Raw genomic sequence first — 16,323 nt, 5'->3', positions numbered from 1 at the left:
TAGAACAAGTCACTGTAGAACATGGGGAGCTTAACAGCATCTGCTCTGCAGAGCCAGGCTAACCTGCCAAACGTTAGTGGATTTTCTTACCGTAGGTGTAAAGTGAGTTACACGGTAGAGGTATGTGGTGGATCTAACCTGCTGTTTTGCCTTCTGTCCGTGACACAAGCCAGGGCACCGGGTCCCTTTCTTTCACTCAAGTGCACTCCTGAATGTTAAGGAAAAGACTGACTGAAGTAATTGATTCTTCAGGTTTGACAGTGACTGCTGTGAAGGACTTTGGGGAGTGGAACTTGGAAGCTGGAGCACTGGTGCTTGCAGATGGAGGCCTTTGTTGCATTGACGAGTTCAATAGTATCAAAGAACATGACAGAACAAGTATCCATGAAGCCATGGAGCAACAAACCATCAGTGTTGCAAAGGCAGGGTAAGTGGCATGTTAACATATGTGATAAAACAACATAAGATGTTTCTCTTGTACTCACAAATTGGAGGGAGGTTTGTCATGCTGGTTAAATATATCTGTTTGTTGTACTACATTGAAAAACACTGCAGTGGTGTACTTAAACCAGGTGAGTCTGCATTTCAAAGGACAGTGCACTGGATCAGATGTTGGAAGCGACCAGTATAAATACATACCCTCTTCACTGCTGGGTTTTCCATCTGCCACTGTAGGCAAGGGCACTTTCCTAAGAAGACATGATGTTCTTGTCCTTTGGTGGGAATGGTCATAATAATCATATGTAAAATGAGGGACTTTGTGAACTTTTTATTTGAACCCAGAAAGCAGGACTTCTTATCTCCCAAATCCAGCAATACTGCATGGTAATGAAAGAAGACCAAGATATTTCCAGGCTGCTGAATTTTTTATAAGTTGTGCATGGCATACGTATTAACTCCTGCTTACCTTTAGTTCGTCGCTTTCTTTGTCCAGTCCCAAATAATTTTCTGGCTGGTATTGCTGAAATCTCTGCTGCTCAAAAGGCACCACCCTTTCCACACTCCTCTTTGTCATCTTCTGTTCAGTTCTTGCTCCGGTCACACCTTCTTAGCCCCTCTAGCTCTTCATGTTCTTTCTTTATTCTGAGCATTCCACTGAAGCTCTCTTCAGCCTCCTCAGTTTCATGCCATTTTTTCCTCCTTTAGATGCTTCACAGCTCAGGTCATCTGTCTGTTTAATCTGCTTCTTTGGGATTTAGCTGAACCTTTTGCTGTTGCCTGTAAGACAGATCTAATGCGTCCTCTTTTTCCTATGTCATTTCAAAGATTTTAGCCATACGATGCTGTATGTTGAAAACAACCATGAATTTGCCTGAATTTACCCATTTGTCATAAAAATACCTTCCAAAGTCATACTTTTTCTCCCAACTTAATTCCGTTGCATCCCCTGTAAATATGTTCAGCAGACAGCAGACAAGTAACACCACTCTCACTTGGGAGATCACAAGCCTTTGCCAGTAATGCAGTTGGGGACAAATATTTGGAACTACTGTTGTCCTATCTACTTAGTAAGATAGTGCCATATTTTTGCTGGGTTCCTTGTTGCAGTTGATTGGATTTTGTGGACCGCAAAACACAGTTTGCTAACTTGCACATCTAGCTTCAGTTGCACACTTTTAAGGACGACATCTAATGAAGATTTTTTGAGTAGTATGTTAACACAGGTGGGTTATGCACTTCGAGGTCTTATTTTGGTGCATGGGAGATAAGGTTCTTTTCCAATTGGGTGTAACCTAATAGAAGATCTGTGGTCCCTCCTCTCAGTTACAGAAGAATTTTGGACGTGAGGCAGTGGTTACTCAGGAGCTGACTAGAAATAGCTCAGTGACAAACCAAAGTTAGAATACTTCTACTGCTGCCTTAACTGAAAGGATTATGTTTGGACTACTGGAATAAAAATAATATCTCCCCACATCTAAAAACGCATGCCAGGACAGCATGGTTAAGAGAGGAAAATGACTGTTTCCCTGGATTAGCAGTTGATATGGCTGCTGTCATCGGTTGGTTGGGTTCATATTCATAACATGTTTACATATAGGAAGAAAACATATGTTTTTATTACATTTTAATTTGCTTTCTTAAAGTGTGAATTCAGCTAAAATGCTACTTTCATCATTTAAAAAGTGTTTCTATACTGTATAAATCAGCAAAGTAATATTTATTTCTGAGAAGTTACATTGGTTTTCACCATTACAGGACCTAGCTGCGTATAGAGATTATTCATGGCAATATTTCTTAGTTACTTTTGGTATCCTGATCACTGTCTTTCTGTCTAGTTGATATTTTCTGACTGAGAAATGCTATATGTATAAGATATATTAATACGGTAATCGTGTATATTGTTTAGTTCTTTCAGGCTTTCAGGGTAAGATATGCTCTTCATAACATAAAAATGTGATAGTTTTTTTAACATTTTGGAATCATTTCCCCTGCCCAATTTAATCAAACCATAATCTTCACTGTACTTTTCTCTAGCTTGGTGTGCAAGCTTAATACAAGGACAACTATCCTGGCAGCAACAAACCCAAAAGGCCATTATGACCCTAATGAGTCGATCTCTGTCAACATAGCTCTTGGTAGTCCCCTGTTGAGCAGATTTGACCTGGTCTTAGTGTTGTTAGATACAAAAAATGAGGAATGGGACCGCATCATTTCATCCTTCATCTTGCAAAATAAAGGTAAGAGGAGTCTTTTTAAATTATAAGGTAGTAGTTGTATTATTTTTGTTTTCTTTCCCCATCTTTCAGTTTAGTTTGTTATTCTTGAGTCTTTCATGTTAATCAACATTTGCATTTTCGTGATGGTAGTTTCCTGCACTATGGTTGTTTTTCAAGTAGGAATAAGACAGAGATCACTAATTAATTAGTAGGGGTGAGCTGAGAACATTATACTTCTACTCTACGATCATTTACAAGAGAGTTCCACCCAGACTGCTCAGTAAGTGGATAGTTTCCAACTTGTGCCTTTGCCTTGCGTGATGCGCAGATCCTACACACCATGTAGGTGTTTCCCTGCAAACAATATTCAGAATATGGGAGGTAGCTTTTGGCTCCTGCAAAGCAGGTAAAAGGGCCAGAGGAGGTATGTGCATTCCTGTGGCATTTTACATTTTAAGGAATACTAGAGCACTTAGCAGTGACTGTACCATCTGGTGGGCAGTGAGTCTGACAGCAGCTCTGTTGGAATTACTGGAGGCTTCACTGTGGGTTTTGTTAGGGGGAGATTGGATGGTGTGTAAGATTGCACACTGGAATTTGACCAAGTCCTTGAGGAGCTGTGTACAGACAACCCAGGATGCCCCAAAATACAGTGATGTGTCTTTTAGATTCAGTTGCCTATTTAACAGGAATTCACAGCAAAAAGCTTGATGTCTGTTGTTATAAAATTACTGACTCAGCAGTTGTTACACAGGTTTCCCAAGCAAATCAGAAAAGCTCTGGAGCATGGAAAAGATGAAAACCTACTTCTGCCTTATAAAAAGTATACAGCCAAAATTATCTGATGAGAGCAACCTGATCCTCATGCGCTACTATCAAATGCAGCGTCAGAGTGACTGCAGAAATGCTGCCCGAACTACAATTCGCTTATTAGAGAGTTTGGTACGCCTTGCAGAAGGTAAGGCCGTAGCAATTTTGTTTCAAGGCTAACAATTAACCTTTATAACATAATACATCGGGAATATAATTATAGCAAGTAAGCAGAGTAGCAGCTTTTCCATTGAGGTAGGGATAGGGGATTCTTGTATTGTTTTATCTTTCAAATCTAAAGAAACTTGGGTTGGAGATTTCGAATGTGAGAAAGGGTGTTACAAGTAGGTTATCAGAATCAGTTTTGATTTTGTCATTCTCACAAACATAATAGAAACAAAAACCACTGGAAGAAATCACATTAGAGAGAAAACTCAGAAGTTATGTGTCTTTATGAAAAGCAATTTCGGGATTTATTTTGTGTCATTTGGTTTGCCATCCTATTCAGCCTGAGCAAAGGTGTCAGGTATTTTCTTCTATTCTAAAATTAAAATAATATTGATAATAACACATTTTTGTTTCCTTAAATATCAGTAATCAAGTCTGTACTTTGCAACAGGACTTCAACATTTCCAACTCTTGCGTTCAAATAATATTTCATTTATAAGAACAGAAACAGAGGAAATCATAGGTCTCTGTCTTAACATGATTTTGTTTATAAAATGGCAAATCAAATATTTTCAGGGTGAATTTAAAAGAATGTACTGTATTTTTGTGAAACGATCATAAATGGTCTTTGTGCTTTTATATGTCAGTTAGCAATGTAGTGCTTCCTGCATCAGATGTTTGTATTTTGTTCTCCATTTTGGGGAAAAATTATCTAAATGAAAGACATGCCTAACTTTTAGGGATTCACATGTTATTTTCAGATTCAGTGATTCTTCCGTTCTTATGCCTTCTCATGATTTGGCTTTTAGTAGCATTTTGTTCTTTCGAAGTGTTATATAGATGTTAGTAATTAACTGCCTTTCTCTTGCTGAAAAAAAGGACTGTGTTTCCACAGCCCATTAGGAGGAGAGCTTCATACGGTAAATGATTTGCATTATATCCATTTACAAAAACCAGTTTTATTTTGCTGACTTAAGAAAACTAAGGAAGAAAAAAATAAAGCTATTATAGAGAAAAGCATTTAAAGTAACACTAAATTTGTGACACAAACCAGTTAGAGGAAATAAAATCTTTTCTGACCTGTGATGAAAATGAGACTTCTTTTTTTATTTTATGGTGATGACACATAACTATATAGATAGGGATGTTTCATACCACAGTCTTTGTTGTGATACCCAGCACTTTACACTTTTGACTTTAGCATTTTGAGTGTCGCTATTTGAACTGTTACTGTAACTGTAATCTGGAAGTCACATTACATACTTTACTAGTAAAACTAAGCTTTCCAATTCCTGTTGAAACTGACACTAAAATCGAAAGGATTATATTCATGTTTAAGTTATGCCCATGCACAAGTGTTTGAAGAGCTGAAGAAATGTGAAGAAGTGTGCTGTCCCTTCTAGTACCAAAAAATATTGCTTTTTGACTTTGGTAACGGTTGCTTTCAATGCCCATTTGTTTTTGATAGCTCATGCCCGGTTGATGTTTAGGGATACTGTGACCGTGGAAGATGCTGTAACTGTGGTATCGGTGATGGAATCTTCCATGCAGGTAAGGGTTCTTGCAGACGTTGCCATTGCTGCGGTACCACATTTAAGGGATTCAGTTTCTCGTGTAGACACATCAGTTCCCTTCATCTCTTTGGAGAGGGTTTCATGGACTCAAGGAAAGTGCATCATCAGAGACCTTGACAAGTCACTTCTAGCCCATCTTGATCATTGAAATCTTTAAATGGAGATTATACTGAAAAATCTGGGTTGGTGGTAGAGGCCTGGTATTTTTTTTATAGACTACGGTCAAAGTGAAGTTTTGGCATACTATTGACTTCTGGTAATGTACGTTTTAAAGACCTCTTGAGCCAGAAATTGTGTCTGTATCACCGTGTTTAGTAGCCTCTGATGGGTTTTTCTTCCATGATGGTATCTTGTCACTCACTAAGTAGGTACGACAGAACCAAATAATTTTTTTGGAGCAGGTTTTGAACAGTTGCTAAAACGTACACTTTATTTTGCTATTAGATCACTTTAAAGTATGTTGATGGTGGTACTAGAACTCAGAACTTTTAGAAGACTAATTTTACTCTACAGAACATGAAAAGTTCAAAACTTTAGTTGCTGTACACTGAAAACTGTGCGTTCCAATTAATACGTGGATTTGTGTAATGTTTCTATATAAAAAGGCATTGAAAGAATGTGGAAAGCTAGATTTTGGTTAACTATAACATTATTAAGTTGTTGAATGTAAAGAAATAGAATAAATAAAAGGAATGTGAATGTAGTAGAAGCTTTTTTTAAAATGGAAATATGGAAAATAATATAGATGCTATTGCTTCAAATAGACTGTTTTTAAGGGAAATAAATCTTCATGCTTTCGAGTAGACAAAAAATTACCATAAGCAGATTATCCAGAGTTTTATGCATGGGGGTTTTCAGCACATCTGAAATATTTGGATTTGTCTCTGTCAGAGATGGTGCACTTCACTGCACAGATGACTGGTCTGACTCAAAACGGCATTTCCTGTGTTTCTGTATAGGTTGATATGAATATATACAAATTTAAACAATTTTACATAGCGCCCGTTAGCTCAATGGACCTTAGAGACCTTTGCAGGAGGAGATGTGCTCCTCTTGGAGAGAAAGCTCTTGAGGATAAATGCACAAAGTCACATATGGCAGGTAGGCACTTGTGATCTCCCTTGTTCTTCCAGAGAGGGTTGAGAGACTAATTGCAGTTTGTGCCATGGATAATCTACTGCACAGCGTTGCAAATGGAATTTGTCTCAAAGATACTACAGGGCCTGACCTTATTAAGTAGCAAAAGATTATTGTGCTGTCTGCTGCAACTCATCTTGCACTGTTTTGAAGAGCTCGGCTTTTCAATGACAGCAATGCGTCTAAGTTAAAATGAGAAGCTGGACTAATATATCCAGTTGAAACAGCAGAAGATGCCACAGAAGTATTCATTGAATGTAATTACACTTGTAATTAATTAGACAGGAATTTGATGTGACACTGTTTTCACAGTAATATGGTTTTGGATACAAAAATCTGAAATACTAAAATTCTTTTTTCATAACATCAAAAATGGAATGTATATATATAATAATAATAATGAAAGTGTATTGTCATCTGCGTATCTTTCTGCCTCATCAGAATGAATAAATGTAACAGAATGGTTTTAACAGTGGGTCACTTTTTCATATTTATACAGTCCTGCCCTCAGGGGCTACAGTTTGCATAACAAACATCTATCTAATAACACAGAGACAAATTTGCCTCAAAAAAATTTGCCTGACTGGAGAAGACTACCTGGGAGTAGTTGATATGCACATCGTATTTGCTTCACTCTTTTTTGCAAGTAGGCAAATGTGCTGATTTCTGTTAGGAATCTGCAAGTTTGAGATCCGCTATTTAAGACCAAATTTTACTTTCCTCCTGGAAAGTATAAATGAATCACTAAAACCATTTCTTTTTGGAGGATGAGATCTATTTGTTTTATTGAAAAAAAAAAAAACAAAACAAAAAACAGAAGTAACATGCAAAAGTTTATTTCAGAAATTAGGTCCTTCTTTAGAAGAAACCCCAAAACTTTATGTGTAGATACATCTTGTGTTTCCTGCCTGATTGTCAGTCTATAGAATGAGGTTGTAAATGGGGAAGTGCTGGTGTCATTCTTGAGGGACTGGCTGCCACCTTTTGGCTTAGCAAACTCTCTTCAACATCATCTTTGCGACTTCTACAGAAAGTCATATTCTTGCCAGTATAAAATCAAAGTTCACAGTTCTTGGATCTGCATTCAGATACATCTTGTGAGCCTTCTTGGGAAGGACGACTGTCACATTATCATCACCACTCTAGTTCATTAGGGGTTTTTTTTGTGTCGTCCTGATTCACTGTTATTTTTCTCTTTCCTACTTCATCTTTGTGAGCATATTCTAACCCCTCTCACTTGATCTTTTCTCTGCCTCATTTCCTCTTTGTTAACATTGTCTCCCTCTTTCTCATGTTTTCTTTGTTATTTTATTCCCATTTCAATCCCTCTCCTTTTACTCCCCTTCTACCTTTTCTCTTCCTTTCCTCAGGCACGTTTACACCCTTCCTTTCTGCTAACTTTCCCTGTAATACCTCTTTTTTCTCTCTCTATTCTAGATCCTCTGCCCTCAGTACCACACTGTGTGGATTTGTCACATGGTCACCTTCCTCTCCTCAAAATAGTATTTCAGAGTCTCAGAGGGGCAGATATGTCAGAGACGTAAGCACCAGCAGAGGAATGAAACTAACAGATGTCTGAAATTCCCACTTAAAATTTCAGACACACACACACAGAAGAACATTGAAAAGAAACTCCTTGTGATAGCCAAGTAAAGCACTGAAAAGTCAGTGAGGACAAGATACAATTGTGCCCCTTGGGCATGTATCTCAAGGTGTAAAATCACATATTCTTTTTCTTTTCATTGGATCCGTGGGTCACAGGTTGACAATACTCAAGCCGAAAGCAACTATCCTTTGTCAGTGTTTTGCTCAATGTTTTGTTTATTACCTGGTCCTTGTGAAGTGATGGGACGGTGCTACTCCTGTTCTGTGATCTGGAGCTGAATTGTGTACCACCCAGAAGAAATTGTCCATGGGAGCAAACGCCATGAGACATGGTCAGGGCCCCAGTTTCCAAGCAGTAGCACTTTGCATGTCTGAACACACTTCTGTTGACTGCAGTTTCCTTCTGTGCACAAACTGTATCAGGCTCCCAGTTACAGATTTATTGCCTTTCAAAACCTTTACTTAACAGGGGGTTCTGAATGACAAAAACGGTAACTAAGGTCGGAGATAGAATCTAGTTCTCTTTGTTTGCTTTTAACTGTCCTAACTAAGAGACTGGACTTCCCTTTCTACACTCCGTGTCTCACTATTGACCTTACAGTCCTTGAGACAAATACAGCAGAGGGGTTCTACAACAACGTTTTGCATGGCTACAGACTAATATTTCTATGTGGAACAGATCTATCATGTTCCTGAAGCAATCTGAAAAAACACAAAACAAACAAAAAAAACCCAAAACCAAAACAACAAACAAACAACTGAGTGACAACTTTCATGGGATGCATTAATAGTTTCCTGGACAGTTTTAATTTTAGTACTGTGTAGTTTTACAGGGCTTTCATTAGCCACCAGAATAATGTTTTTTCCAATGCAAATTATTTACTTTTAATACAAAATTTTAACATTTCAAAATGGAAGAACCAAAATTACCACAAATGGAAGTGTGTGGTCCGTGTGATGCCATATGTAGCAATTGCTGGTTCTAGAGACTGTTGACTTTTGCTATTGCTCTCATGGCATGCAATATGCACCTTTTCATTGGTTGTATTGAGCTTTATAGATTAGACAGGAATGGTAAATGCTAGCTGATCTGTGGCAGAGTAGGTTGTTTGTGGCGTGAGGGTGTTTTTCCCAAAGAACAATTAACTACAGAGCTATTCTAGGTTATCTGTTGTGGAACAAATCACTTTGTGCAGATGCTCTGTTCCAAAAAAAACCTACTTCATTTCTCACAAGGCACAGCAGAATTGTCCCAGATTCTAATCACTTGCTCTCTGGAATGATTCTGAAATAGTTATTTACTCTCAAAGAGTTATTCAGAAATATTTTTGCTGGTCAATTTACCCTACATTGACAAGCCTTAATACCCAGGTCTTTCTATTTAAATAATTGGGCAAAGCTAATTAAAACTTTTAACAGTCAGAACTTCTTCAGTTATAAAAGCGTCTCATAGGGGCAGAATTTTTACAAGGTATTTTGGAAAACTTCTTTAATCCGGCTCTCCATTTTTAGTCGTGATATTCTTAAGCCTTAGGTGGACTTTCAATTTTTTGTATAAATAAAAATAAGGCAGTACGAGTAAACTTCAGACTTGATCATATGATTGCTTTATGTATATGGGCAACTTTGCCGGTGTGAGCAGACCTAATAGGATTATTTCTGTGAATGCAGTTACTTGGTAAATATTTGCTACCTTAAGCTTTAAAATATCTAAGTGGAGAATTTTGTATACAATGGTCTCTGCTGTTTAAATTTGGTGCTGAATAATAAAGATAGCTTCTATATTTTTTTAATCTCTTTGGTGACATAGGGGGGTGCACTTCTCGGAGGCATCAATGCCTTGCACACTTCATTTCCAGAAGATCCAATGGCGCAGTACCGAACACAGTGTGAACTCATATTGGAGCAACTGGAGCTGCAAGATCTTCTGCACAAAGAACTACAAAGACTTGACAGGTTATAATACACAGAGAAACAAAATAATTCAATAGTGAAAAACAATTGTTTGACAATCTAGAGAGGGTCTAAAAATAGAATCTGACATTGGGAAGGGACTTGTTCTTTAGAGGACATGGATAAGCAGGGAGATGGTTATAAAGTAGCATTGTGAGATCATTACAAGATCATTTGTCTCTCTGGGTTATAGAATTTACAAAGAATTCAAGAACTTTAAAATCAGTTCCTAATTCGTATCAACTCTATGCTCACGTAAGTTTCAGCGGAGTTACTTAGGGTCAAAATGACAGGTTCTGTAGCTGAGCAAATAATTTTATACAACCTTTTGTTATTTGCTTGGTAAAATACAGCAGATCTGCTTAATATTTTTTAAGCTACTTTGTGTTGGGCCTGTCAGGATCCCTCCCCTTCTGTTAATGAAAAATATAAGCCTGAATCGAAGTTCTGTTCTTTTGAGTGATTTTTCTCTTTTACACGCTGGAATTTTCACTGTCTCATCTCTAGCTTTTAGCTCACTGCAATAATATTTGGAAACTTTATTCGCTGTTATTAATAGAAAACTTTTAATATACTGAGGCTTAGAGGAAAACACTAGGATTGGAAGGAAATAAAATAGAAAAAAAACCCAACACATTTGTTTCCCAAAATGAGATTAGGCTCTAAAGAAGTTGTACTTTCTTATTGTTAAAGGAAGATAACAGATCAGTGTTATCAAAGCTAATGGAATAAGAACAGCTGGGAAAATACTCTTTTTCCTTTAAATATTTTTCAGACTTATAGAAAGGACATCTCAAGTAACCACAGAGGCAATAAAAGCAGGTGAAAGTGGGATATCATCTCCAACAGACAGACAAAGCTATTTTTAAAGCAGAGGTATTCATGAGGGATCATCAAAATGTAGGATAGGATGGGAGGTCAGATACAAAGACAGGATCAGGTCTGTGTTTGACCTTCCTGGCAGGGGCTTGTGTTATCTGCTCCAAAGGCCTCCTAATGAAGAGGCTTTTCCATTGCCATTGGGAAGTCTGTTCCATTATTTCTCCATCCTAATGCTCATAAAGGTTTTCCCAATATCCCACTGAATCCCCTGTGCTGCAAATTAAGCTCATTTCTTCTTCCCCATCTCTTAAGCAGCCTAGAGAATATTAAATGGATGTCCTCCTTAAAACAACCTATTCTGTATTAGAAGACTTGTCCCATGCATTTCCCCCAAACTATATTTCAATGAAACAAGCAGGTATCTTTCAGCCTTTCTTGATAAGTTTGATCATTTCTGCAGCTTTCCATCAAAATTTTAAGAATATTAAGAAATCGTGATAATAATGATTCTAAAAGATACATGTCAATATAGTGTTTTCTCTCTTATATAGCAGAGAAACAATTTATAATGCATAGGAATCATTTTACCTACACTAATACAGTCACTTTGGGGATAGAATGTGACTGCTCTTCACTCATGGTTAGAAACACTATTTAGCAAAAAAGTAGAATGCTGTCTCCCTTGGAAATTGTATGTTTAGATACATTAGACAGAATATCAGCTATATTGACATTGGAGGGGACCCTTGCTCTAGCACTTCTGTCCATTTTGAGTGCTCTGAGAGTATTAACAGCCACAGACAGTGATAATTAACTTTTATAGATGATCTGAGATGCTTTGGCTCTATCATGTGGAGTTTTTGATATGTTGGATCCATAGTGATTGTGAGGGGAAACCACCAGATACCGCTAGATTTTCCATTCTGAAATCTTCTTTGAGACTTTGCCTTGCTCAGGATAAAATCTAATGAGGTTCACGTTCTAGAAGATACACCTACAGAATATGTAATCCCTAAAGGACTCTAGCAATGGCTGTAAGTAGTGCTAAGCTGTTTGGTTGGTTGTTTTTTTGGTTGGTTTCCCGAGGTAATGAAGTTTAGGTCGTTGCTTTCTCTGTCCTTCTGCCTGTCTTCTATAGGGGACACTAAACTCTGCTGCTTACTGAAAGATCGCAGAGTGCAACACCAGCTTTCAGAACTATATGTGATACTTATACTGCATTTTTGTGACCTACGTTATTTGTAGCTTTTCACCATTCATACATATTAAGCATCACTAATGCAATAAAGAAAGAAAAAATTTAAAATAAATTACTATTACTTTTTTTTTTTCATTCCATAGATTACAAAAGAAGAATTCCCACCAGCTGCAGCCTGAAGAAACAAGTTTCAGTACTACTACAGAGTGCTTGAACAAGGATACATTTGGGCAGTCAGAGCAAATGTCTCAGCCAGAACCTTCAAACCAACCAGAGAGTAACACCAGGCCACAGGTTTCTTTGCCCGAAGGCAGCTGTGAAGGGAATATACATCCAGAACCCTTATGCAACCCGGCACGTGGTAATAACCAAAATACAAAATGCTTGATTAAACATAGAAGGAGAGGTGATGATGACAGCCTGGCATGGTTTGATAGCCTGGAAGAGAGCAACACTGATGCTGAAGAAGCTTTTCAGAAGTCTCCAGTGCCCGAGATACCTTCGAGTAACTTGATGTCAAAAACCCTGTGTGAGACATCCTGTTCTGAAGAAACAAATGCTTCTGGACCAAGGAGGGGAAATGGAATGAGAGAGTCACTAGCAACTGTGAAGCTACATGCTCCTTTAGAACAAGACAAAGTTTCCAAGATAGGCAGGAAAAGGGCTGAAGAACACACCTGTTTTTCTTCAGAAGCAAATATTCAAGACCCAGCATCACCAAGCAGTAGTGTGCAGGATTCAGTTATTACACAACGTGTTTCTAAAAGCTGGCAGAGACTACACAGGGAAAAATCACGTGGATTCTTTACAAGTACACAAGACCCTGAAGCAAAGGCCCTTGCTTCAGTATTACCTGTGTCTGGCCTGGCAGATCTTTCAAGTGATACAGATTCTGTGCCAGGGGAGGAAAAGAACAACATAGCTGTAGCAGCAAAAACTTCAACAACTTCCATGAGAAAACGAAGCAAAGGTCGAGTAGTGAAGGAAACAAAGGTAGTAAGTTCCCATGACCCAGAAATCCTTGACAGTGAAAGTCCTCCAGCAGCTAAACTAGCTAAATTTTCTTTCAGACCAAGGACAAAACTTGATCATTCTTCAGAAGAGAAAAATGAGGAATTTTCTCTTTTATCGAGTGAAACTATTTTTAAGCCTGGAGAGCAGCTCCAGGGAGAGCAGCTGCCAGAAGAATGTTGCCCCCCTGAGAAACGCAAGATGACATTGACTCGCTTAGGAAACAGTAGTTTGGAAAAACAATCAATTGATAATAAAGGGAGAGAAGAGCAACAGAGTCAGGCCTTAGGGAAAGAGATCAGAGGAGGTGCAACAGCACACTCTGATGTCAGTTTTGATGCCACATCATCTCCACCCACACAAAAGAAAAGGGAGGGAGAGGAGAAGCTTGGTAGCCCAAGCAAAGGGAAGGTGCGCTCCAGCACGTTAGCCAAGCTGTCAACATTCGCATTTGCATCACGTCCTGAGTCAAAATCAGAAACCTCACCTGCCATTAAAACGGACACTAACAAGGAGAGCCGTGGCCCGTTGCTGAAGGTGCATGTGAGCAATCCTAGTGGAAGGAAGAGTTTTGCATTGGGAAATGCTGATAAAGCCACTGTGGTCCCACAGAAAGCTCTGTTCTCGATAGCAGAGCTAGATGATGCTACATTAGATTTTGACTGGGATGAAGAGGTTAGGAAAAATCCAACCACCTAACATGTATATCTTCCAAATGACTTCACATACCGTTCTGATTCTCCATCCTTCTATCAATTGTACCGTAGTTTACAAAGCATTTAAAAAATAATCACCCCGGACCTCTGTTGATACCAATGAACGTACTTTTGTTATGGGCCATATACTTTACATCAGCTAAGGACTGCATATACTGGCTTTTAGTGTTCTAAACTCTTCCCAAGACTGCTTATATTGGTTGACTGTTTTGATTGACATGACATAACCTGAAGAGTTGTGTGGTTATGCTTATATATCCAGAGTACAGTGAATCTTGCAAAAGAGCATGTTTAATTGACCAATGTAATTTATTTTGTATAATGGTTAGAACTATATGTGATTCAGAGGGTCCTTCCAAATGCCTCTGTCACTTTAGAAAAATGATGATGCTAAAACTATGTCATTATATTTTGTTTATCTACATATACTGTTTGTCTCAGTGTAGTTAGCAATATTGTGATTTATCATCATGCTGTGGTAAGTATTTCTGTATTATCACTATCATGACAATTTTGCTGCATCTCTGGTTACTGTGTTCCTTGTCACACTGCTGATGTTGAACACATAGATCAAGGGATTTTTCTTTCTGTTTTTGTTTTTGTTTGTTGTTTTTTTCAAATTTCATTTTTAAATACACTGGTTCAGGTATCTGTGTCTGTATTCTAGGTCATTTTATCAAAACCCAACTCTGTAATAAACATACAGTTCTCCATTGCAGAGAAAACAAATTTCAGATGATTGAGTGGGAGTCCTAAGTAACCAGGGTAGCTCTAATGCAGGCGTTAAGCCCTGGCATATAAGCTACTATTGTGGGGTGGGGAAGAGAATCGGAAAAAAGGTGAACCTCTTGGGTTAAGATAAAGACAGTTCAATAGGACAGAAAGGGAACATAATAACAGCAATAAGAAATGAAAATAATAACAATAATAAAATAATATATAAAACAAGTGATGCACAGTGCAATTGCTCACCACCCATCAGCAAATACCCAGCCAGTTCCTGAGCAGCAGTTCCCCTGGCCAGCCGAGCATATACTGAGCATGACATCATATGGTATGGAATATCCATTTGGCCAGTTGGGGTCGGCTGTCCTGGCTGGGCCCCCTCCCAGCTTCTAGTGCACTTGACATGCCATTAGAAGCTGAAAGTCCTTGACTACTTAACAACAGCTAAACTGTGTGTGTTATCAACATTCTTCTCATACTAAATCAAAAACACAGCACTATACCAGCTACTAGGAAGAAAATTAGCTTTATGTCAGCTGAAAACAGGACAGCTGCACTGCAAACCTAGCAGCACGCTGAAGAGTTACACTAGGGAAGCTTGGTTCTGACTCAGATAATGTTTACTTGACAATTCTGATTGTGATTAGAGTTTCACTGCATCTGATAGGCAGTTTGTCTTCTAGAGCCTGCTGCATCCTATGTCATTCATTTGTCTAACAGGAAATTAATCTACTAATGCATTACATGTTTACAGAGAAAGTTAAGCCTTAGTTTTATTTTCAATGAGTTGCCTGGTATGTTGCTTCTGTATTTGAATTCTCCACAGAACATTCTTGTTACTACCTGCAAGGTAAATGGAGGATGGAGTGGTTGCTTACAGTACAGTAAATCCTTTGAGAGCCTTGCTAGCACAAAGAAGGTCTGATTCTCTCTTGATTTGCTTAAATTTAGAAGCCACCCCCTTCAAATCAGGAGAGTTAAAACACTGCAGAACTTCAGAGAATGACAGAATATGAGGCCCAAGTACTTTGAGCACATAAGAACAAATTTGATAATGCCCAGGAGACTTTTCTAGATCAGTGAAGACATTTTAATTGTCTATGGAGTAATGAAGCCCTGAAAAGAGCATGGCTGGGTTGCTCTTTACCACTCCGTTGTATTTTAGGTATCTAAATCCAAACACATACTGTAGAATGTAGGCAGAATGAATTATCTCATTCAATGTAGTGTCTAAATGGTTAATAATTTTTGAGGGATAATGTATTAGTATATCATTAAAAAGAAAGTTGTCTCTTCAGATTCCCCAGATTAGAAGTACTCAGTGTGTTACTTTATGAAATGGAACTATGTACTCAGAGGTTTTTGAGATCTGAGGGATCTGCTTCTCCCTTTCGTGTAACATGAGAAATGGAACGAAAGCCAAAAGGAATCAAGGAAGGATACTGCAAATTCTGATCACTCTGAGGTCACTCTGCCTGGAGGACATTTGGGCAGCTTTGTTTCCTAGTTAGAAGCAAAGAAGAGGAGCCACAGGGACAGTCTATTCAGCTTGCATAAAGGCCCATCTTTTCTATATTAGCAGAAAAAAACACTGTTCTTTCAGATTCTGTCTGAAAAGAGGTCCTCCTTAACCCAAATGTGTTGGGTAAGTAACCAAAGAATAAACTTGGACAAGCAAATACCGCTGAGATCTTTCTCTACCAGACCAGTTGAAATGGTACTGTGTTATTGCTTCTGATTTGTAGCATGAATCCAGAGCATTCAGAATAATGAGAAGCACACAGTAGTAAGAACATGATACCTGCTGATGGTTTACTCTCTTCCTCACTGTTGCCATTGCTACAGAACCCATTTATCAGTGCCTTGGCAGGGAACATTGCTAAATTCTTTCCCTTTTTAAAGCAACTTCCCCCACAAACAATCATATGTTTTAATGGTTTTGAGTG

At 38.3% G+C, this 16,323-nt stretch overlaps 1 protein-coding gene across 2 annotated transcripts in view; it reads left to right on the top strand.

The window, feature by feature from the left end:
- MCM9 (minichromosome maintenance 9 homologous recombination repair factor) overlaps positions 1-14,380 on the top strand; it is a 47,492-nt gene extending 33,112 nt beyond the window's left edge. The window contains exons 8-14 of one of the 2 annotated variants that reach the window (XR_010471315.1): positions 253-427; positions 2,476-2,678; positions 3,412-3,615; positions 5,104-5,186; positions 6,169-6,310; positions 9,762-9,907; positions 12,068-14,380. Coding sequence is in view for 1 of the 2 variants with exons in the window: in XM_065056757.1 (XP_064912829.1) it covers positions 253-427; positions 2,476-2,678; positions 3,412-3,615; positions 5,104-5,186; positions 9,762-9,907; positions 12,068-13,634 (2,378 nt within the window). In the remaining variant the exon portion in view is untranslated. The remainder of the gene's footprint in view (positions 1-252; positions 428-2,475; positions 2,679-3,411; positions 3,616-5,103; positions 5,187-6,168; positions 6,311-9,761; positions 9,908-12,067) is intronic. The other variant, XM_065056757.1, reaches the window with a different exon arrangement.
- Positions 14,381-16,323: the final 1,943 nt, after the last annotated feature.

The sequence above is a fragment of the Columba livia genome, chromosome 3, assembly GCF_036013475.1.
Source record: "Columba livia isolate bColLiv1 breed racing homer chromosome 3, bColLiv1.pat.W.v2, whole genome shotgun sequence".
Lineage (NCBI taxonomy): Eukaryota > Metazoa > Chordata > Aves > Columbiformes > Columbidae > Columba > Columba livia.
The sequence above is the reverse complement of the archived record's forward strand: the minus strand, read 5'-3'. Positions and strand labels throughout refer to the sequence as shown.